This window comes from Heptranchias perlo, unplaced genomic scaffold, assembly GCF_035084215.1.
Source record: "Heptranchias perlo isolate sHepPer1 unplaced genomic scaffold, sHepPer1.hap1 HAP1_SCAFFOLD_251, whole genome shotgun sequence".
Lineage (NCBI taxonomy): Eukaryota > Metazoa > Chordata > Chondrichthyes > Hexanchiformes > Hexanchidae > Heptranchias > Heptranchias perlo.
The window spans coordinates 263,251-288,550 of record NW_027139263.1 but is presented as its reverse complement, the minus strand read 5'-3'; the positions used below and the strand labels follow the sequence as shown (position 1 = coordinate 288,550).

The 25,300-nt window shown below is 52.2% G+C and overlaps 1 protein-coding gene across 2 annotated transcripts in view; it reads left to right on the top strand.

The window, feature by feature from the left end:
- The window catches only part of LOC137310393 (phosphorylase b kinase gamma catalytic chain, skeletal muscle/heart isoform-like), a 171,295-nt gene extending 146,254 nt beyond the window's left edge, over window positions 1-25,041 (top strand). For both annotated transcript variants that reach the window (XM_067978227.1, XM_067978226.1), the window contains one exon: window positions 22,976-25,041. In XM_067978227.1, the coding sequence (XP_067834328.1) occupies window positions 22,976-23,245 (270 nt within the window). In that variant the 3' untranslated portion in view covers window positions 23,246-25,041. The remainder of the gene's footprint in view (window positions 1-22,975) is intronic.
- The last annotated feature ends 259 nt before the right edge of the window (window positions 25,042-25,300 follow it).

The window sequence follows — 25,300 nt, the reverse complement described above, 5'->3', positions numbered from 1 at the left end:
ACTCCCGGGGACCCCCTTTAAATACTGACTCACTACCGGGGATCCCCTGTAAATACTGACACACTCCCGGGGATCCCCTGTAAATACTGAAACACTCCCGGGGACCCCTTGTAAATACTGACACACTCCCGGGGACCCCCTGTAAATACTGACACACTCCCGGGGACCCCTTGTAAATACTGACACACTCCGAGGGACCCCCTGTAATTACTGACACACTCCCGGGGACCCCCTGTGAATACTGACAAACTCCCGGGGACCCCTTGTAAATACTGACACACTCCCAGGACCCCTGTAAATACTGACACACTCCCGGGGACCCCCTGTAATTACTGACACACTCCGCGGGACCCCCTGTAACTACTGTCACACTCCCGGGGACCCCCTATAAATACTGACACACTCCCGGGGACCCCCTGTAAATACTGACACACGCCCGGGGACCCCCTGTAAATACTGACACACTCCCGGGGACCTACTTAAAATTAGAGCGAGGCCGTTCAGGGGTGATGTCAGGAAGCTCTTCTTCACACAAAGGATAGTGGAAACCTGGAACTCTCTCCCCCAAAAAGCTGTTGATTCTGGGGGTCAACTGAAAATGTCAAAACTGAGGTTAATAGATTTTTGTTAGGTAAGGGTATTATGGGATATGGAACCAAGATGGGTAAATGGAGTTAAGATACAGATCAGCCATGATCTAATTGAATGGTGGAACAGGTTCGAGCGGCTGAATGGCCTCCTCCTGTTCCTATGTCCCTCTGTACTGTAAATACTGACACAGTCGCGGGGACCCCCTGTAAATACTGACACACTCCCCGGGACCCGGTGTAAATACTGACACACCCCAGGGACCCCCTGAAAATACGAACACACTCCCGGGGACGCCCTGTAAATACTGACACACTCCTGGGGATCCCCTGCAAACAATGACACACTCCCGGGGACCCCCTGTAAATACTGACACACTCCCGGGGACACCCTGTAAATACTGACACACTCCCGGGGACCATCTGTAAATGCTGTCACACTCACGGGGACCCCCTAAAAATATTCACACACCCCCAGGGACTCCCTTTAAATATTGACACACTCCCCGGGGACCCCTTGGAAATACTGACACACTCCCGGGGACCCCATGTAAATACTGACACACTCACAGGGACCCCCTGTAAATACTGACACACTCCCCGGGACCCCCAGTAAATACTGACACATTCACGGGGACCCCCTGAAACTACTGACACACTCCCGGGGACCCCCTGTAAATACTGACAGACTCCCAGGGATCCCCTGTCAATAATGACAAACTCCCGGGGAACCCCTGTAAATAATGACACACTCCCGCAGACGCACTGTAATTACTGACACACAACCAGGGACACCCTGTAAATACTGACACACTCCCAGGGACCCCCTGCAAATACTAACACACTCACACTCCCGGGGACCCCCTGTAAATACTGACACACTCCCGGGGATCCCCTGTAAATACTGACACACTCCCGGGGACCCCTTGTAAATACTGACACATTCCCGGGGACCCCCCGTAAATACTGACACACTCCCGGGGACCCCCTGTAATTCCTGACACACTCCCCGGGAACCCCTGAAAATACTGTCACACTCCTGGGGACCCCCTGTAAATAATGACACACTCCCGGGGACCCCCTGTAAATACTAAGACACTCACACTCCCGGGGACCCCCTGTAAATACTGACACACTCCCGGGGATCCCCTGTAAATACTGACACACTACCCGGGGCCCCCTGTAAATACTGACACACTCCCGGGGATCCCCTGTAAATACTGACACACTCCCGGGGACCCCCTGTAATTACTGACACACTACCCGGGACCCCCTGAAAATACTGACGCACTCCCGGGGACCCCTTGTAAATACTGACACATTCCCGGGGACCCCCCGTAAATACTGACACACTCCCGGGGACCCCCTGTAATTCCTGACACACTCCCCGGGAACCCCTGAAAATACTGTCACACTCCTGGGGACCCCCTGTAAATACTGACACACTCCCGGGGACCCCTTGTAAATACTGACACACTCCGAGGGACCCCCTGTAATTACTGACACACTCCCGGGGACCCTCTGTGAATACTGACAAACTCCCGGGGACCCCTTGTAAATACTGACACACTCCCAGGACCCCTGTAAATACTGACACACTCCCGGGGACCCCCTGTAATTACTGACACACTCCGCGGGACCCCCTGTAACTACTGTCACACTCCCGGGGACCCCCTATAAATACTGACACACTCCCGGGGACCCCCTGTAAATACTGACACACGCCCGGGGACCCCCTGTAAATACTGACACACTCCCGGGGACCTACTTAAAATTAGAGCGAGGCCGTTCAGGGGTGATGTCAGGAAGCTCTTCTTCACACAAAGGATAGTGGAAACCTGGAACTCTCTCCCCCAAAAAGCTGTTGATTCTGGGGGTCAACTGAAAATGTCAAAACTGAGGTTAATAGATTTTTGTTAGGTAAGGGTATTATGGGATATGGAACCAAGATGGGTAAATGGAGTTAAGATACAGATCAGCCATGATCTAATTGAATGGTGGAACAGGTTCGAGCGGCTGAATGGCCTCCTCCTGTTCCTATGTCCCTCTGCACTGTAAATACTGACACAGTCGCGGGGACCCCCTGTAAATACTGACACACTCCCCGGGACCCGGTGTAAATACTGACACACCCCAGGGACCCCCTGAAAATACGAACACACTCCCGGGGACGCCCTGTAAATACTGACACACTCCTGGGGATCCCCTGCAAACAATGACACACTCCCGGGGACCCCCTGTAAATACTGACACACTCCCGGGGACACCCTGTAAATACTGACACACTCCCGGGGACCCCTTGTAAATACTGACACACTCCGAGGGACCCCCTGTAATTACTGACACACTCCCGGGGACCCCCTGTGAATACTGACAAACTCCCGGGGACCCCTTGTAAATACTGACACACTCCCAGGACCCCTGTAAATACTGACACACTCCCGGGGACCCCCTGTAAATACTGACACACTCCCGGGGACCCCTTGTAAATACTGACACACTCCGAGGGACCCCCTGTAATTACTGACACACTCCCGGGGACCCCCTGTGAATACTGACAAACTCCCGGGGACCCCTTGTAAATACTGACACACTCCCAGGACCCCTGTAAATACTGACACACTCCCGGGGACCCCCTGTAATTACTGACACACTCCGCGGGACCCCCTGTAACTACTGTCACACTCCCGGGGACCCCCTATAAATACTGACACACTCCCGGGGACCCCCTGTAAATACTGACACACGCCCGGGGACCCCCTGTAAATACTGACACACTCCCGGGGACCAACTTAAAATTAGAGCGAGGCCGTTCAGGGGTGATGTCAGGAAGCTCTTCTTCACACAAAGGATAGTGGAAACCTGGAACTCTCTCCCCCAAAAAGCTGTTGATTCTGGGGGTCAACTGAAAATGTCAAAACTGAGGTTAATAGATTTTTGTTAGGTAAGGGTATTATGGGATATGGAACCAAGATGGGTAAATGGAGTTAAGATACAGATCAGCCATGATCTAATTGAATGGTGGAACAGGTTCGAGCGGCTGAATGGCCTCCTCCTGTTCCTATGTCCCTCTGTACTGTAAATACTGACACAGTCGCGGGGACCCCCTGTAAATACTGACACACTCCCCGGGACCCGGTGTAAATACTGACACACCCCAGGGACCCCCTGAAAATACGAACACACTCCCGGGGACGCCCTGTAAATACTGACACACTCCTGGGGATCCCCTGCAAACAATGACACACTCCCGGGGACCCCCTGTAAATACTGACACACTCCCGGGGACACCCTGTAAATACTGACACACTCCCGGGGACCATCTGTAAATGCTGTCACACTCACGGGGACCCCCTAAAAATATTCACACACCCCCAGGGACTCCCTTTAAATATTGACACACTCCCCGGGGACCCCTTGGAAATACTGACACACTCCCGGGGACCCCATGTAAATACTGACACACTCCCAGGGACCCCCTGTAAATACTGACACACTCCCCAGGACCCCCAGTAAATACTGACACATTCACGGGGACCCCCTGAAACTACTGACACACTCCCAGGGACCCCCTGAAACTACTGACACACTCCCGCGGACCCCCCGTAAATACTGACACACTCCCGGGGACCCCCTGTAATTCCTGACACACTCCCCGGGAACCCCTGAAAATACTGTCACACTCCTGGGGACCCCCTGTAAATACTGACACACTCCCGGGGACCCCTTGTAAATACTGACACACTCCGAGGGACCCCCTGTAATTACTGACACACTCCCGGGGACCCCCTGTGAATACTGACAAACTCCCGGGGACCCCTTGTAAATACTGACACACTCCCGGGGACCCCTTGTAAATACTGACACACTCCCGGGGACCCCCTGTGAATACTGACACACTCCCAGGACCCCTGTAAATACTGACACACTCCCGGGGACCCCCTGTAATTACTGACACACTCCGCGGGACCCCCTGTAACTACTGTCACACTCCCGGGGACCCCCTATAAATACTGACACACTCCCGGGGACCCCCTGTAAATACTGACACACGCCCGGGGACCCCCTGTAAATACTGACACACTCCCGGGGACCAACTTAAAATTAGAGCGAGGCCGTTCAGGGGTGATGTCAGGAAGCTCTTCTTCACACAAAGGATAGTGGAAACCTGGAACTCTCTCCCCCAAAAAGCTGTTGATTCTGGGGGTCAACTGAAAATGTCAAAACTGAGGTTAATAGATTTTTGTTAGGTAAGGGTATTATGGGATATGGAACCAAGATGGGTAAATGGAGTTAAGATACAGATCAGCCATGATCTAATTGAATGGTGGAACAGGTTCGAGCGGCTGAATGGCCTCCTCCTGTTCCTATGTCCCTCTGCACTGTAAATACTGACACAGTCGCGGGGACCCCCTGTAAATACTGACACACTCCCCGGGACCCGGTGTAAATACTGACACACCCCAGGGACCCCCTGAAAATACGAACACACTCCCGGGGACGCCCTGTAAATACTGACACACTCCTGGGGATCCCCTGCAAACAATGACACACTCCCGGGGACCCCCTGTAAATACTGACACACTCCCGGGGACACCCTGTAAATACTGACACACTCCCGGGGACCCCTTGTAAATACTGACACACTCCGAGGGACCCCCTGTAATTACTGACACACTCCCGGGGACCCCCTGTGAATACTGACAAACTCCCGGGGACCCCTTGTAAATACTGACACACTCCCAGGACCCCTGTAAATACTGACACACTCCCGGGGACCCCCTGTAAATACTGACACACTCCCGGGGACCCCTTGTAAATACTGACACACTCCGAGGGACCCCCTGTAATTACTGACACACTCCCGGGGACCCCCTGTGAATACTGACAAACTCCCGGGGACCCCTTGTAAATACTGACACACTCCCAGGACCCCTGTAAATACTGACACACTCCCGGGGACCCCCTGTAATTACTGACACACTCCGCGGGACCCCCTGTAACTACTGTCACACTCCCGGGGACCCCCTATAAATACTGACACACTCCCGGGGACCCCCTGTAAATACTGACACACTACCCGGGACCCCCTGTAAATACTGACACACTCCCGGGGATCCCCTGTAAACACTGACACACTCCGAGGGATCCCCTGTAAATACTGACACACTCCCGGGGACCCCCTGCAAATACTGTCACACTCCTGTGGACCCCCTGTAAATACTGACACACTCCCAGGGACCCCCTATAAATACTGACAAACTCCCGTGGACCCCCTATAAATACTGACGCACTACCCAGGACCCCCTGAAAATACTGTCACACTCCCGGGGACCCCCTGTGAATACTGACACACTCCCGGGGACACCCTGTAAACACTGACACACTCCCGGGGGCCCCCTGTAAATACTGACACACTCCCAGGGACCCCCTGTAAATACTGACACACTCCCGGGGGACCCCCTGTAAATACTGACACACTCCCGGGGACCCCCTGTAATTACTGACACACTCCCGGGGACCCCCTATAAATACTGACACACTCCCGGGGACCCCCTGTAAATACTGACACACGCCCGGGGACCCCCTGTAAATACTGACACACTCCCGGGGACCTACTTAAAATTAGAGCGAGGCCGTTCAGGGGTGATGTCAGGAAGCTCTTCTTCACACAAAGGATAGTGGAAACCTGGAACTCTCTCCCCCAAAAAGCTGTTGATTCTGGGGGTCAACTGAAAATGTCAAAACTGAGGTTAATAGATTTTTGTTAGGTAAGGGTATTATGGGATATGGAACCAAGATGGGTAAATGGAGTTAAGATACAGATCAGCCATGATCTAATTGAATGGTGGAACAGGTTCGAGCGGCTGAATGGCCTCCTCCTGTTCCTATGTCCCTCTGCACTGTAAATACTGACACAGTCGCGGGGACCCCCTGTAAATACTGACACACTCCCCGGGACCCGGTGTAAATACTGACACACCCCAGGGACCCCCTGAAAATACGAACACACTCCCGGGGACGCCCTGTAAATACTGACACACTCCTGGGGATCCCCTGCAAACAATGACACACTCCCGGGGACCCCCTGTAAATACTGACACACTCCCGGGGACACCCTGTAAATACTGACACACTCCCGGGGACCATCTGTAAATGCTGTCACACTCACGGGGACCCCCTAAAAATATTCACACACCCCCAGGGACTCCCTTTAAATATTGACACACTCCCCGGGGACCCCTTGGAAATACTGACACACTCCCGGGGACCCCATGTAAATACTGACACACTCCCAGGGACCCCCTGTAAATACTGACACACTCCCCGGGACCCCCAGTAAATACTGACACATTCACGGGGACCCCCTGAAACTACTGACACACTCCCGGGGACCCCCTGTAAATACTGACAGACTCCCAGGGATCCCCTGTCAATAATGACACACTCCCGCGGACGCACTCTAATTACTGACACACAACCAGGGACACCCTGTAAATTCTAACACACTCCCGGAGACGCCCTGTAAATACTCACACACTCCCGGGGATCCCCTGTAAATAATGACACACTCCCAGGGACCCCCTGTAAATACTAAGACACTCACACTCCCGGGGACCCCCTGTAAATACTGACACACTCCCGGGGATCCCCTGTAAATACTGACACACTACCCGGGACCCCCTGTAAATACTGACACACTCCCGGGGATCCCCTGTAAATACTGACACACTCCCGGGGACCCCCTGTAATTACTGACACACTACCCGGGACCCCCTGAAAATACTGAAAAACTCCCGTGGACCCCCTATAAATACTGACGCACTACCCAGGACCCCCTGAAAATACTGTCACACTCCCGGGGACCCCCTGTGAATACTGACACACTCCCGGGGACCCCTTGCAAATACTGACACACTCCCGGGGACCCCCTGTCAATACTGACACACTCCCGGGGACACCCTGTAAACACTGACACACTCCCGGGGACCCCCTGTAAATACTGACACACTCCCAGGGACCCCCTGTAAATACTGACACACTCCCGGGGGACCCCCTGTAAATACTGACACACTCCCGGGGACCCCCTGTAATTACTGACACACCCCGCAGGACCCCCTGTAACTACTGTCACACTCCCGGGGGCCCCCTATAAATACTGACACACTCCCGGGGACCCCCTGTAAATACTGACACACGCCCGGGGACCCCCTGTAAATACTGACACACTCCCGGGGACCAACTTAAAATTAGAGCGAGGCCGTTCAGGGGTGATGTCAGGAAGCTCTTCTTCACACAAAGGATAGTGGAAACCTGGAACTCTCTCCCCCAAAAAGCTGTTGATTCTGGGGGTCAACTGAAAATGTCAAAACTGAGGTTAATAGATTTTTGTTAGGTAAGGGTATTATGGGATATGGAACCAAGATGGGTAAATGGAGTTAAGATACAGATCAGCCATGATCTAATTGAATGGTGGAACAGGTTCGAGCGGCTGAATGGCCTCCTCCTGTTCCTATGTCCCTCTGTACTGTAAATACTGACACAGTCGCGGGGACCCCCTGTAAATACTGACACACTCCCCGGGACCCGGTGTAAATACTGACACACCCCAGGGACCCCCTGAAAATACAAACACACTCCCGGGGACGCCCTGTAAATACTGACACACTCCTGGGGATCCCCTGCAAACAATGACACACTCCCGGGGACCCCCTGTAAATACTGACACACTCCCGGGGACACCCTGTAAATACTGACACACTCCCGGGGACCATCTGTAAATGCTGTCACACTCACGGGGACCCCCTAAAAATATTCACACACCCCCAGGGACTCCCTTTAAATATTGACACACTCCCCGGGGACCCCTTGGAAATACTGACACACTCCCGGGGACCCCATGTAAATACTGACACACTCACAGGGACCCCCTGTAAATACTGACACACTCCCCGGGACCCCCAGTAAATACTGACACATTCACGGGGACCCCCTGAAACTACTGACACACTCCCGGGGACCCCCTGTAAATACTGACAGACTCCCAGGGATCCCCTGTCAATAATGACAAACTCCCGGGGAACCCCTGTAAATAATGACACACTCCCGCAGACGCACTGTAATTACTGACACACAACCAGGGACACCCTGTAAATACTGACACACTCCCAGGGACCCCCTGTAAATACTAACACACTCACACTCCCGGGGACCCCCTGTAAATACTGACACACTCCCGGGGACCCGTTGTAAATACTGACACATTCCCGGGGACCCCCCGTAAATACTGACACACTCCCGGGGACCCCCTGTAATTCCTGACACACTCCCCGGGAACCCCTGAAAATACTGTCACACTCCTGGGGACCCCCTGTAAATAATGACACACTCCCGGGGACCCCCTGTAAATACTAAGACACTCACACTCCCGGGGACCCCCTGTAAATACTGACACACTCCCGGGGATCCCCTGTAAATACTGACACACTACCCGGGACCCCCTGTAAATACTGACACACTCCCGGGGATCCCCTGCAAATACTGACACACTCCCGGGGACCCCCTGTAATTACTGACACACTACCCGGGACCCCCTGAAAATACTGACGCACTCCCGGGGACCCCTTGTAAATACTGACACATTCCCGGGGACCCCCCGTAAATACTGACACACTCCCGGGGACCCCCTGTAATTCCTGACACATTCCCCGGGAACCCCTGAAAATACCGTCACACTCCTGGGGACCCCCTGTAAATACTGACACACTCCCGGGGACCCCCTGTAAATACTGACACACACCCGGGGACCCCCTGTGTACACTGACAAACTCCCGGGGACCCCCTGTAAATACCGACACACTCCCGGGGACCCCCTGTAAATACTGACACACTCCCGGGGACCCCCTGTAAATACTGACACACTCCCGGGGATCCCCTGTAAACACTGACACACTCCGAGGGACCCCCTGTAAATACTGACACACTCCCGGGGACCCCCTGCAAATACTGTCACACTCCTGGGGACCCCCTGTAAATACTGACACACTCCCAGGGACCCCCTATAAATACTGACAAACTCCCGTGGACCCCCTATAAATACTGACGCACTACCCAGGACCCCCTGAAAATACTGTCACACTCCCGGGGACCCCCTGTGAATACTGACACACTCCCGGGGACCCCTTGCAAATACTGACACACTCCCGGGGACCCCCTGTCAATACTGACACACTCCCGGGGACACCCTGTAAACACTGACACACTCCCGGGGACCCCCTGTAAATACTGACACACTCCCAGGGACCCCCTGTAAATACTGACACACTCCCGGGGGACCCCCTGTAACTACTGTCACACTCCCGGGGACCCCCTATAAATACTGACACACTCCCGGGGACCCCCTGTAAATACTGACACACGCCCGGGGACCCCCTGTAAATACTGACACACTCCCGGGGACCAACTTAAAATTAGAGCGAGGCCGTTCAGGGGTGATGTCAGGAAGCTCTTCTTCACACAAAGGATAGTGGAAACCTGGAACTCTCTCCCCCAAAAAGCTGTTGATTCTGGGGGTCAACTGAAAATGTCAAAACTGAGGTTAATAGATTTTTGTTAGGTAAGGGTATTATGGGATATGGAACCAAGATGGGTAAATGGAGTTAAGATACAGATCAGCCATGATCTAATTGAATGGTGGAACAGGTTCGAGCGGCTGAATGGCCTCCTCCTGTTCCTATGTCCCTCTGTACTGTAAATACTGACACAGTCGCGGGGACCCCCTGTAAATACTGACACACTCCCCGGGACCCGGTGTAAATACTGACACACCCCAGGGACCCCCTGAAAATACGAACACACTCCCGGGGACGCCCTGTAAATACTGACACACTCCTGGGGATCCCCTGCAAACAATGACACACTCCCGGGGACCCCCTGTAAATACTGACACACTCCCGGGGACACCCTGTAAATACTGACACACTCCCGGGGACCATCTATAAATGCTGTCACACTCACGGGGACCCCCTAAAAATATTCACACACCCCCAGGGACTCCCTTTAAATATTGACACACTCCCCGGGGACCCCTTGGAAATACTGACACACTCCCGGGGACCCCATGTAAATACTGACACACTCACAGGGACCCCCTGTAAATACTGACACACTCCCCGGGACCCCCAGTAAATACTGATACATTCACGGGGACCCCCTGAAACTACTGACACACTCCCGGGGACCCCCTGTAAATACTGACAGACTCCCAGGGATCCCCTGTCAATAATGACAAACTCCCGGGGAACCCCTGTAAATAATGACACACTCCCGCAGACGCACTGTAATTACTGACACACAACCAGGGACACCCTGTAAATACTGACACACTCCCAGGGACCCCCTGTAAATACTAACACACTCACACTCCCGGGGACCCCCTGTAAATACTGACACACTCCCGGGGATCCCCTGTAAATACTGACACACTCCCGGGGACCCCTTGTAAATACAGACACATTCCCGGGGACCCCCCGTAAATACTGACACACTCCCGGGGACCCCCTGTAATTCCTGACACACTCCCCGGGAACCCCTGAAAATACTGTCACACTCCTGGGGACCCCCTGTAAATACTGACACACTCCCGGGGACCCCCTGTAAATACTGACACACACCCGGGGACCCCCTGTGTACACTGACAAACTCCCGGGGACCCCCTGTAAATACCGACACACTCCCGGGGACCCCCTGTAAATACTGACACACTCCCGGGGACCCCCTGTAAATACTGACACACTCCCGGGGATCCCCTGTAAACACTGACACACTCCGAGGGACCCCCTGTAAATACTGACACACTCCCGGGGACCCCCTGTAAATACTGACACACTCCCAGGGACCCCCTGTAAATACTGACACACGCCCGGGGGACCCCCTGTAAATACTGACACGCTCCCCAGGACCCCCTGTAAATACTGACACATTCACGGGGACCCCCTGAAACTACTGACACACTCCCGGGGACCCACTGTAAATACTGACAGACTCCCAGCTATCCCCTGTAAATACTGACTCACTCCTAGGGATCCCCTGTAAATACTGACACACTACCCGGGACCCCCTGTAAATACGAACACACTCCCGGGGACCCCCTGTAAATACTGACACACTCCCGGGGACCCCCTGTAAATACTGACACACTACCCAGGACCCCCTGTAAATACTAACGCACTCCCGGGGACCCCCTGTAAATACTGACTCACTCCCGGGGATCCCCTGTAATTACTGACACACTACCCAGGACCCCCTGTAAATACTAACGCACTCCCGGGGACCCCCTGTAAATACTGACTCACTCCCGGGGATCCCCTGTAATTACTGACACACTACCCAGGACCCCCTGTAAATACTAACGCACTCCCGGGGACCCCCTGTAAATACTGACTCACTCCCGGGGATCCCCTGTAAGTACTGACACACTCCCGGGGACCCCCTTTAAATATTGACTCACTCCCGGGGATCCCCTGTAAATACTGACACACTCCCGGGACCCCCTGTAATTACTGACACGCTACTCGGGACCCCCTGTATATACTGACACACTCCCGGGGACCCGGTGTAAATACTGACACACTCCCGGGGACCCCCTGTAATTACTGACACACTCCGCGGGACCCCCTGTAAATACTGACACACTCCCGAGGACCCCCTGTAAATACTGACACACTGCCCGGGATCCCCTGTAAATACTGACACACTCTCGGGACCCCCTGTAAATACTGACACACTCCCGGGGACCCCCGGTAAATACTGACACACTCCTGGGGATCCCCTGTAAATACTGACACACTCCCGGGGACCCCCTGTAAATACTGACACACTCCCGGGGATCCCCTGTGAATACTGACACACTCCCGGGGACCCCCTGTAAATACTGACACACTCCCGGGGACCCCCTGTAAATACTGACACACGCCCGGGGGACCCCCTGTAAATACTGACACGCTCCCCAGGACCCCCTGTAAATACTGACACATTCACGGGGACCCCCTGAAACTACTGACACACTCCCGGGGACCCACTGTAAATACTGACAGACTCCCAGCTATCCCCTGTAAATACTGACTCACTCCCGGGGATCCCCTGTAAATACTGACACACTACCCGGGACCCCCTGTAAATACGAACACACTCCCGGGGACCCCCTGTAAATACTGACACACTCCCGGGGACCCCCTGTAAATACTGACACACTACCCAGGACCCCCTGTAAATACTAACGCACTCCCGGGGACCCCCTGTAAATACTGACTCACTCCCGGGGATCCCCTGTAATTACTGACACACTACCCAGGACCTCCTGTAAATACTAACGCACTCCCGGGGACCCCCTGTAAATACTGACTCACTCCCGGGGATCCCCTGTAATTACTGACACACTACCCAGGACCCCCTGTAAATACTAACGCACTCCCGGGGACCCCCTGTAAATACTGACTCACTCCCGGGGATCCCCTGTAATTACTGACACACTCCCGGGGACCCCCTTTAAATATTGACTCACTCCCGGGGATCCCCTGTAAATACTGACACACTCCCGGGACCCCCTGTAATTACTGACACACGACTCGGGACCCCCTGTATATACTGACACACTCCCGGGGACCCGGTGTAAATACTGACACACTCCCGGGGACCCCCTGTAATTACTGACACACTCCGCGGGACCCCCTGTAAATACTGACACACTCCCGAGGACCCCCTGTAAATACTGACACACTGCCCGGGATCCCCTGTAAATACTGACACACTCTCGGGACCCCCTGTAAATACTGACACACTCCCGGGGACCCCCGGTAAATACTGACACACTCCTGGGGATCCCCTGTAAATACTGACACACTCCCGGGGACCCCCTGTAAATACTCACACACTCCTGGGGATCCCCTGTAAATACTGACACACTCCCGGGGACCCCCTGTAAATACTGACACACTCCCGGGGACACCCTGTAAATACTGACACACTGCCCGGGATCCCCTGTAAATACTGACACACTCTCGGGACCCCCTGTAAATACTGACACACTCCCGGGGACCCCCGGTAAATACTGACACACTCCTGGGGATCCCCTGTAAATACTGACACACTCCCGGGGACCCCCTGTAAATACTGACACACTCCCGGGGATCCCCTGTGAATACTGACACACTCCCGGGGACCCCCTGTAAATACTGACACACTCCCGGGGACACCCTGTAAATACTGACACACTCCCGGGGACCATCTGTAAATGCTGTTAAAACTCACGGGGACCCCCTACAAATATTCACACACCCCCAGGGACTCCCTGTAAATATTGACACACTCCCCGGGGACCCCTTGTAAATACTGACATACTCCCAGGGACCCCATGTAAATACTGACACACTCCCAGGGACCCCATGTAAATACTGACACACTCCCGGGGACCCCCTGTAAATACTGACACACTCCCCGTGACCCCCAGTAAATACTGACACACTCCCGGGGACCCCATGTAAATACTGACACACTCCCAGGGACCCCCTGTAAATACTGACACACTCCCGGGGACCCCCTGTAAATACTGACACACTCCCCGGGACCCCCAGTAAATACTGACACATTCACGGGGACCCCCTTAAACGACTGACACACTCCCGGGGACCCCCTGTAAATACTGACAGACTCCCAGGGATCCCCTGTAAATGATGACACACTCCCGCGGACCCACTGTAATTACTCACACACTCCTGGGGATCCCCTGTAAATACTGACACACTCCCAGGGACCCCCTGTAAATTCTAACACACTCCCGGGGATGCCCTGTAAATACTGACACACTCCCGGGGATCCCCTGTAAATACTGACACACTCCCAGGGACCCCCTGTAAATACTAACACACTCCCGGGGACCCCCTGTAAATACTGACACACTCCCGGGGATCCCCTGTAAATACTGACACACTCCCGGGGACCCCCTGTACTTACTGACACACTACCCGGGACCCCCTGAAAATACTGACGCACTCCCGGGGACCCCCCGTAAATACTAACACACTCCCAGGGACCCCCTGTAATTCCTGACACACTACCCGGGACCCCCTGAAAACACTGACACACTCCCGGGGACCCCCTGTGAATACTGACAAACTCCCGGGGACCCTCTGTAAATACTGACACACTCCCGGGAACCCCCTATAAATACTGACAAACTCCCGTGGACCCCCTATAAATACTGACACACTCCCGGGGACCCCCTGTGAATACTGACAAACTCCCGGGGACCCCTTGTAAATACTGACACACTCCTGGGGACCCCCTGTAAATACTGACACACTCCCGGGGACCCCTTGTAAATACTGACACACTCCCGGGGACCCCCTGTGAATACTGACACACTCCCGGGGACCCCCTGTGAATACTGACAAACTCCCGGGGACCCCTTGTAAATACTGACACACTCCCGGGGACCCCTTGTAAATACTGACACACTCCCGGGGACCCCTTGTAAATTCTGACACACTCCCGGGGACCCCTTATAAATACTGACACAATCCCAGGGACGCCCTATAAATACTTACAAACTCCCGGGGACCCCTTGTAAATACTGACACACTCCCGGGGACCCCTTGTAAATACTGACACACTCCCGGGGACCCCTTGTAAATTCTGACACACTCCCGGGGACCCCTTATAAATACTGACACACTCCCGGGGACACCCTGTAAATACTGACACACTCCCGGGGACCATCTGTAAATGCTGTTAAAACTCACGGGGACCCCCTACAAATATTCACACACCCCCAGGGACTCCCTGTAAATATTGACACACTCCCCGGGGACCCCTTGTAAATACTGACATACTCCCAGGGACCCCATGTAAATACTGACACACTCCCAGGGACCCCATGTAAATACTGACACACTCCCGGGGACCCCCTGTAAATACTGACACACTCCCCGGGACCCCCAGTAAATACTGACACACTCCCGGGGACCCCATGTAAATACTGACACACTCCCAGGGACCCCCTGTAAATACTGACACACTCCCGGGGACCCCCTGTAAATACTGACACACTCCCCGGGACCCCCAGTAAATACTGACACATTCACGGGGACCCCCTTAAACGACTGACACACTCCCGGGGACCCCCTGTAAATACTGACAGACTCCCAGGGATCCCCTGTAAATGATGACACACTCCCGCGGACCCACTGTAATTACTCACACACTCCTGGGGATCCCCTGTAAATACTGACACACTCCCAGGGACCCCCTGTAAATTCTAACACACTCCCGGGGATGCCCTGTAAATACTGACACACTCCCGGGGATCCCCTGTAAATACTGACACACTCCCAGGGACCCCCTGTAAATACTAACACACTCCCGGGGACCCCCTGTAAATACTGACACACTCCCGGGGATCCCCTGTAAATACTGACACACTCCCGGGGACCCCCTGTACTTACTGACACACTACCCGTGACCCCCTGAAAATACTGACGCACTCCCGGGGACCCCCCGTAAATACTAACACACTCCCAGGGACCCCCTGTAATTCCTGACACACTACCCGGGACCCCCTGAAAACACTGACACACTCCCGGGGACCCCCTGTGAATACTGACAAACTCCCGGGGACCCTCTGTAAATACTGACACACTCCCGGGAACCCCCTATAAATACTGACAAACTCCCGTGGACCCCCTATAAATACTGACACACTCCCGGGGACCCCCTGTGAATACTGACAAACTCCCGGGGACCCCTTGTAAATACTGACACACTCCTGGGGACCCCCTGTAAATACTGACACACTCCCGGGGACCCCTTGTAAATACTGACACACTCCCGGGGACCCCCTGTGAATACTGACACACTCCCGGGGACCCCCTGTGAATACTGACAAACTCCCGGGGACCCCTTGTAAATACTGACACACTCCCGGGGACCCCTTGTAAATACTGACACACTCCCGGGGACCCCTTGTAAATTCTGACACACTCCCGGGGACCCCTTATAAATACTGACACAATCCCAGGGACGCCCTATAAATACTTACAAACTCCCGGGGACCCCCTATAAATACTGACACACCCCAGGGACCCTCTGTAAATACTGGCATACTCCCGGGGACCCCCTGTAAATACTGACACACTCCCGGGGATCCCCTGTAAATACTGACACACTCCCGGGGACCCCCTGTAAATACTGACACACTGCCCGGGATCCCCTGTAAATACTGACATACTCCCGGGACCCCCTGTAAATACTGACACACTCCCCGGGACCTACTTAAAATTAGAGCGAGGCCGTTCAGGGGTGATGTCAGGAAGCTCTTCTTCACACAAAGGATAGTGGAAACCTGGAACTCTCTCCCCCAAAAAGCTGTTGATTCTGGGGGTCAACTGAAAATGTCAAAACTGAGGTTAATAGATTTTTGTTAGGTAAGGGTATTATGGGATATGGAACCAAGGCGGGTAAATGGAGTTAAGATACAGATCAGCCATGATCTAATTGAATGGTGGAACAGGTTCGAGCGGCTGAATGGCCTCCTCCTGTTCCTATGTCCCTCTGTACTGTAAATACTGACACAGTCGCGGGGACCCCCTGTAAATACTGACACACTCCCCGGGACCCGGTGTAAATACTGACACACCCCAGGGACCCCCTGAAAATACGAACACACTCCCGGGGACGCCCTGTAAATACTGACACACTCCCGGGGATCCCCTGTAAATATTGACATACTCCCGGGACCCCCTGTAAATACTGACACACTGCCCGGGACCCGGTGTAAATACTGACACACTCCCGGGGACCCCCTGTAAATACTGACACACTCCCGTGAACATATATCCAGCAGTATGCAGGGACTGAAGGAAGTTTGCAGTATGGATTGGGTTGAAGGCAATGTGCAGTGTGAAGGGACTGAAGGAGATAGAATCATAGAAATTTACAGCACAGAAGGAGGCCATTTGGCCCATTGTGTGTGTGCTGGCCAAAAGAGAGCTATCCCACTTTCCAGCACTTGGTCCGTAGCCCTGTAGGTTACGGCACTTCAATTGCACATCCAGGTACTTTTTAAATGCGGTGAGGGTTTCTGCCTCTACCTCCCTTTTAGGCAGTGAGTTCCAGACCCCCATCACCCTCTCCTCAGCTCCCCTCTAATCCTTCTACCAATTACTTTAAATCTATGCCCCCTGGTCACTGACCCCTCTGCCAAGGGAAATAGGTTCTCCCTACCCACTCTATCTCAGCCCCTCATAATTTTATACACCTCAATTAAATCATCCCTCAGCCTCCTCTGTTCCAAAGAAAACAACCCCAGCCTGTCCAATCTTTTCTCATAGTTAAAATTTTCCAGTCCTGGCAACATTCTCGTAAATCTCCTCTGCACCCTCTCTAGTGCAATCACATCTTTCCTGTAATGTGGCGACCAGAACTATACGCAGTACTCAAGCTGTGGTCTAACTAATGTTTTATACAGTTCTAGCATAACCTCCCTGCTCTTATATTCTATGCCTCGGCTAATAAAGGAAAGTTTCCCGTATGCCTTTTTAACCACCTTATCTACCTGTCCTGCTACCTTCAGGGATCTGTGGACATGCACTCCAAGGTCCCTCTCTTCCTCTACACCTCTCAGTATCCTCCCATTTATTGTGTATTCCCTTGCCTTGTTTGCCCTCCCCAAATGCATTACCTCACACTTCTCTGGATTGAATTCCATTTGCCGCCTTTCTGCCCACCTGACCAGTGCATTGATATCTTCCTGCAGTCTACAGCTTTCCTCCTCACTATCAACCACACGGCTAATTTTTGTATCATCTGCAAACTTCTTAATCATGCTCCTACATTTAAGTCTAACCCATTAATATATACCACAAAAAGCAAGGGACCGAGTACTGAGCCCTGGAAACCCCACTGGAAACAGCCTTCCAGTCACAAAAACACCTGTCCTTTGCTTCCTACCACTGAGCCAATTTTGGAACCAATTTGCCACTTTCCCTTGGATCCCATGGGCTTTTACTTTTTTGACCAATCTGCCATGTGGGACCTTGTCAAAAGCCTTCCTAAAATCCATGTAGACTACATCAAACGCATTGTCCTCATCGACCCTCCTTGTTACCTCCTCAAAAAATTCAATCAAGTTAGTCAGACACAACCCTCCCTTAACAAATCCATGCTGACTGTCCTCGATTAATCTGTGCCTTTCTAAATGATGATTAATACTGTTCCTCAGAATTTTTTCCAATAAATTGCCGAGGTTAGACTGGCCTGTAATTACTCGGGCTATCCCTTTCTCCCTTTTTAAACAATGGTTCAACGTTAGCAGTCCTCCAATCCTGCGACATCACGCCTGTAACCAGAGGGGATTGGAAAATGATCCTCCCTTGCTTCCTGGGATATATTTCATCCGGGCCTGGTGATTTAGCTACTTTCAAAGATGCAAAACCCCTTAATATTTCCTTCCTCACCTTGTTTATCCCATCCAATATTTCACACTCCTCCTTCTTAACTACAATCTCTGCATCGTCCTCCTTTTTTGTGAATTCACAAGCTTTCGGAGGCTTCCTCCTTCGTCAGGTGAACGATGTGAAAACAGACGCAAAGTATTCATTAAGAACCAGACCCACATCTTCCGCCTCCACACACAGGTTACCTTTTGATCTCCAATAGCCCTGCGCTTTCGTTAGTTATCTGTTTGCTCTTTATGTATTTGTAAAACATCGTTGTGTTTTCCTTGAGTTTACTTGCCAATATTTTTTGGAGATGTGCAGTATGGAGAGATTGAAGGAGATGTGCAGAATGGAGAGATTGAAGGAGATGTGCAGTATGGAGAGATTGAAGGAGATGTGCAGAATGGAGAGGTTGAAGGAGATGTGCAGTATGGAGAGATTGAAGGAGATGTGCAGAATGGAGAGGTTGAAGGAGATGTGCAGAATGGAGAGGTTGAAGGAGATGTGCAGTATGGAGAGATTGAAGGAGATGTGCAGAATGGAGAGGTTGAAGGAGATGTGCAGAATGGAGAGGTTGAAGGAGATGTGCAGAATGGAGAGATTGAAGGAGATGTGCAGAATGGAGAGGTTGAAGGAGATGTGCAGTATGGAGAGATTGAAGGAGATGTGCAGAATGGAGAGATTGAAGGAGATTTTTTTTATTTTTTTTATTCGTTCACGGGATGTGGGCGTCGCTGGCAAGGCCGGCATTTATTGCCCATCCCTAATTGCCCATTGAGAAGGTGGTGGTGAGCCGCCTTCTTCAACCGCTGCAGTCCGTGTGGTGAAGGTTCTCCCACAGTGCTGTTAGGAAGGGAGTTCCAGGATTTTGACCCAGTGACGATGAAGGAACGGTGATATATTTCCAAGTCGGGATGGTGTGTGACTTGGAGGGGAACGTGCAGGTGGTGTTGTTCCCATGCGCCTGCTGCCCTTGTCCTTCGAGGTGGTAGAGGTCGTGGGTTTGGGAGGTGCTGTCGAAGAAGCCTTGGCGAGTTGCTGCAATGCATCCTGTGGATGGTGCACACTGCAGCCACAGTGCGCCGGTGGTGAAGGGAGTGAATGTTTAGGGTGGTGGATGGGGTGCCAATCAAACGGGCTGCTTTATCTTGGATGGTGTCGAGCTTCTTGAGTGTTGTTGGAGCTGCACTCATCCAGGCAAGTGGAGAGTATTCCATCACACTCCTGACTTGTGCCTTGTAGATGGTGGAAAGGCTTTGGGGAGTCAGGAGGTGAGTCACTCGCCGCAGAATACCCAGCCTCTGACCTGCTCTCGTAGCCACGGTATTTATATGGCTGGTCCAATTAAGTTTCTGGTCAATGGTGACCCCCAGGATGTTGATGGTGGGGGATTCGGCGATGGTAATGCCGTTGAATGTCAAGGGGAGGTGGTTAGACTCTCTCTTGTTGGAGATGGTCATTGCCTGGCACTTATCTGGCGCGAATGTTACTTGCCACTTATGAGCCCAAGCCTGGATGTTGTCCAGGTCTTGCTGCATGCAGGCTCGGACTGCTTCATTATCTGAGGGGTTGCGAATGGAACTGAACACTGTGCAGTCATCAGCGAACATCCCCATTTCTGACCTTATGATGGAGGGATGTTCATTGATGAAGCAGCTGAAGATGGTTGGGCCTAGGACACTGCCCTGAGGAACTCCTGCAGCAATGCCCTGGGGCTGAGATGATTGGCCTCCAACAACCACTACCATCTTCCTTTGTGCAAGGTATGACTCCAGCCACTGGAGAGTTTTCCCCCTGATTCCCATTGACTTCAATTTTACTGGGGCTCCTTGGTGCCACACTCGGTCAAATGCTGCCTTGATGTCAAGGGCAGTCACTCTCACCTCACCTCTGGAATTCAGCTCTTTTGTCCATGTTTGGACCAAGGCTGTAATGAGGTCTGGAGCCGAGTGGTCCTGGCGGAACCCCAACTGAGCATCCGTGAGCAGGTTATTGGTGAGTAATTGCCGCTTGATAGCACTGTCGACGACACCTTCCATCACTTTGCTGATGATTGAGAGTAGACTGATGGGGCGGTAATTGGCCGGATTGGATTTGTCCTGCTTTTTGTGGACAGGACATACCTGGGCAATTTTCCACATTGTCGGGTGGATGCCAGTGTTGTAGCTGTACTGGAACAGCTTGGCTGGAGGCGCAGCTAGTTCTGGAGCACAAGTCTTCAGCACTACAGCTGGGATGTTGTCGGGGCCCATAGCCTTTGCTGTATCCAGTGCACTCAGCCGTTTCTTGATATCACGTGGAGTGAATCGAATTGGCCGAAGACTGGCTTCCGTGATGGTGGGGATATCGGGAGGAGGCTGAGATGGATTATCCACTCGGCACTTCTGGCTGAAGATGGTTGCAAACGCTTCAGCCTTGTCTTTTGCACTCATGTGCTGGACTCCGCCATCATTGAGAATGGGGATGTTTGCAGAGCCTCCTCCTCCCGTTAGTTGTTTAATTGTCCACCACCATTCACGACTGGATGTGGCAGGACTGCAGAGCTTTGATCTGATCCGTTGGTTGTGGAATCGCTTAGCTCTGTCTATAGCATGTTGCTTCCGCTGTTTAGCATGCATGTAGTCCTGAGTTGTAGCTTCACCAGGATGGCACCTCATTTTTAGGTACGCCTGGTGCTGCTCCTGGCATGCTCTTCTACACTCCTCATTGAACCAGGGTTGATCCCCTGGCTTGTTGGTAATGGTAGAGTGAGGAATATGCCGGGCCATGAGGTTACAGATTGTGCTGGAATACAATTCTGCTGCTGCTGATGGCCCACAGCGCCTCATGGATGCCCAGTTTTGAGCTGCTAGATCTGTTCTGAATCTATCCCATTTAGCACGGTGGTAGTGCCACACAACACGTTGGATGGTATCCTCAGTGCGAAGACGGGATTTCATCTCCACGAGGACTGTGCGGTGGTCACTCCTACCAATACTGTCATGGACAGATGCATTTGCGACAGGTAGATCGGTGAGGACGAGGTCAAGTAAGTTTTTCCCTCGTGTTGGTTCGCTCACCACCTGCCGCAGGCCCAGTCTGGCAGCTATGTCCTTCAAGACTCGGCCAGCTCGGTCAGTAGTGGTGCTACCGAGCCACTCTTGGTGATGGACATTGAAGTCCCCCACCCAGAGTACATTTTGTGCCCTTGCTACCCTCAGTGCTTCCTCCAAGTGGTGTTCAACATGGAGGAGGACTGATTCATCAGCTGAGGGAGGACGGTAGGTGGTAATCAGCAGGAGGTTTCCTTGCCCATGTTTGACCTGATGCCATGAGATTTCATGGGGTCCAGAGTCAATGTTGAGGACTCCCAGGGCCACTCCCTCCTGACTGTATATCACTGTACCGCCACCTCTGGTGGGTCTGTCCTGCCGGTGGGACAGGACATACCCAGGGATGGTGATGGAAGAGTCTGGGACGTTGGCTGAAAGATATGATTCTGTGAGTATGGCTATGTCAGGCTGTTGCTTGACTAGTCTGTGGGACAGCTCTCCCAATTTTGGCACGAGTCCCCAGATGTTAGTAAGGAGGACCTTGCAGGGTCGGCTGGGCTTGGTGTTTTGCCGTTGTCGTGTCCGGTGCCTAGTGGTCCGATGCCGGGTGGTCCGTCCGGTTTTATTCTTATTATGACTTTTCGTAGCGAGATTTTACAACTGAGTGGCTTGCTCGGCCATTTCAGAGGGCAATTAAGAATCAACCACATTGCAGTATGGAGAGGTTGAAGGAGATGTGCTGTATTGGGGGAATGAACGAGGTGTGTTGTATGGAGGGGTTGAAGTAGTTGTGCAGTAAGGAGGGACAGAAGGAGATTTTGCTGTGGTATGTTAAGGGTAACTGTGTTCTGGGTTCTGTTTTCAGACCATCATATGGACTGTTCTGGCCTCAGTTCGCATTTATTACAACTACCGCCGTGCGAAACCCCTCACCAAGCAGGTTCTGATTCGTGACCCTTACGCTATTAAGGGTATTCGTAAAGTGATCGATGGCTGTGCATTCAAGGTGTACGGACACTGGGTGAAGAAAGGCCTCCAGCAGAACCGAGCAGCCTTGTTTGAGAATTCTCCAAAAGCCTTCCTGTTCTCTCTAGGCTCAGATTTCGATGATGTGTTTGAACAACCGTTGGAATAAATACAGCCTCTCCAATTATTACTAGTAGTTTGGCGTAACTGTCGCGTGATTCTCTGGCAATGACCCCTGACCCCTGACCCCGGCTTCCCTCTTCAGTTATGTATTGTAATGGGGAGGGGGTGGAGTTGTAACCTTACGAATATCAATCGTTAATTTAATATTTGTAGAAAAGCAGCACTGATGTGACCCCAGCAAAATTATTCGAATGCAGGGCAGCCGTGTGTGAGGAGCGGAGTTGGGAGGCACGGGATACTGTTCAGTGCAGTTCAGGGTATTAGTGTGAGCCCTGAGCCTTTATGGAGGTGTTCCAGTTTGTCCATCTGATGGACACAGGCCTGTTACTCGTGATCACTGTGCCTGCTCCATCTCATCAATTCAAACTGCTGGCAGTAACTCATGTCGACCTCTCCTCTCCCGAGTACAGGTTCCTTTCTGCCCCTCACCCCTTTTGGCTCAATTCTCCCTCCCTGACTATCGGCCTGCATTCACCACTAGAAGATGCAGCCTGGGGCTTGGAGCCCTTCCTTTGACAGGTCCTTCTGGGCCTCACCACACCAACCAACCACCTCCAACTCTGGCCTCTTGCGTATCCCCCCCTCCCTTCGCTCCACCATTGGCGGCAGTGCCTTCGGCTGCCTAGGCCCGAAGCTCTGGAATTCCCTTCGTAAACCTCTCTCTCCTCCTTAAAAACTTACTGCTTTGACCAAGCTTTGTTCACCTGTTCTAATATCTCCTCATTTGGCTCAGTATCAAGTTTTGTTTGATTACACTCCTGCGAAGGGCCTTTGGACATTTTACTACATTAAAGGCTCGATATAAATGCAAGTTGGTGCTGATTTTTTCAAGAGCCCCCTTTTATATTTTTCCCCAACTCTCTCTTTAAAGTCTAATAGCCCTATTTTCCTCTCTTTATCTCACGTTCTTTTTTTAATACGCTCAGCCTCTGTTTTTCATGGGCCCTGTTCTGTTTTTGCCTTTTCTCCGAGCTATCTCTCTCATTTTTTCTAGACAAAATTTTTCCAGGACTCTCACTTTAATTTTAAAAGCTCCCTTGCTGCATTTCCTCTTCGTCCCATGCTCTTTTCCAGTTGGCCCTATTCTGCTTGGTACCAATGTGTGTAATATTAAAAACACCTTATTCCCAATTCTAACCACTTAAAATCTTTGATAAAATGGGGACTCAGTGCTCACATGACAAAGTAAGATACACATCAACTCCCTGAAACTAATCGCCAATCCCATGGAAATGTTGGTGCTTTGGGCTTATACCAAAAGCTAAAGGATTTGTTGTGGGAAAATCAGAGTCTGTGTCTGCAAACATCTCAAGATAAACAGCAGCTTTCAGTTTATATGCCAATAAAAAGCAAAAACCTACAAATGCTGTAAATACTCAGTAGGTCAGTGAGTGTCTCAGAGAGGACAGAGAGGGTGGAGGTTCCAGCCAGGGCCCCTCACCAGGCCACAACTCTGAAAGATAAACAAAGCCTGTGTCCTGCTTCAAAGAAAAGCACGAGGCTGCTCGATAATATAAGCGATCTCAGTCAGACAATGTCCGGATTGTCCCAGAGTGTCCTGGGAGGCAGACTAATCTACCAGGAAGGGAGCTGGGGTTTCAAAATATAAGTGCAAAAATAAACCAACAAAAAAGCCCAGTGACCTGCAGCAGATGGGGCCTGTCCTTCAGTGCATGATTTGCGTTTTCATTGCATGTACTCTGTGGTTGGCTGTTTGATATGAGTGCAGCCTGTTCCTGTTCAGGCCAGCTGAGAGAGAAAATTAAATAATTTTTTAGGCTGTGTGGAGTCTGTCTAATATTTCTTCTCACTTACTAACGTGATATATATGTGTGCGTATGTGTCTGTGTGCACATGTCTGTATGTGTGTGCCTGTATGACTGTCAGTGTGTCTTAACTGTGTGCGCGTCTGTGTGACTATCTGTGTGTGTGTGTATCTGTGTGATTGTGTCCGTGTGACTGTGTGTGTGTATCTGTGTGACTGTGTCTGTGTCACTATCTGTGTGTGTGTGTGTATCTGTGTGACTGTGTCTGTGTGACT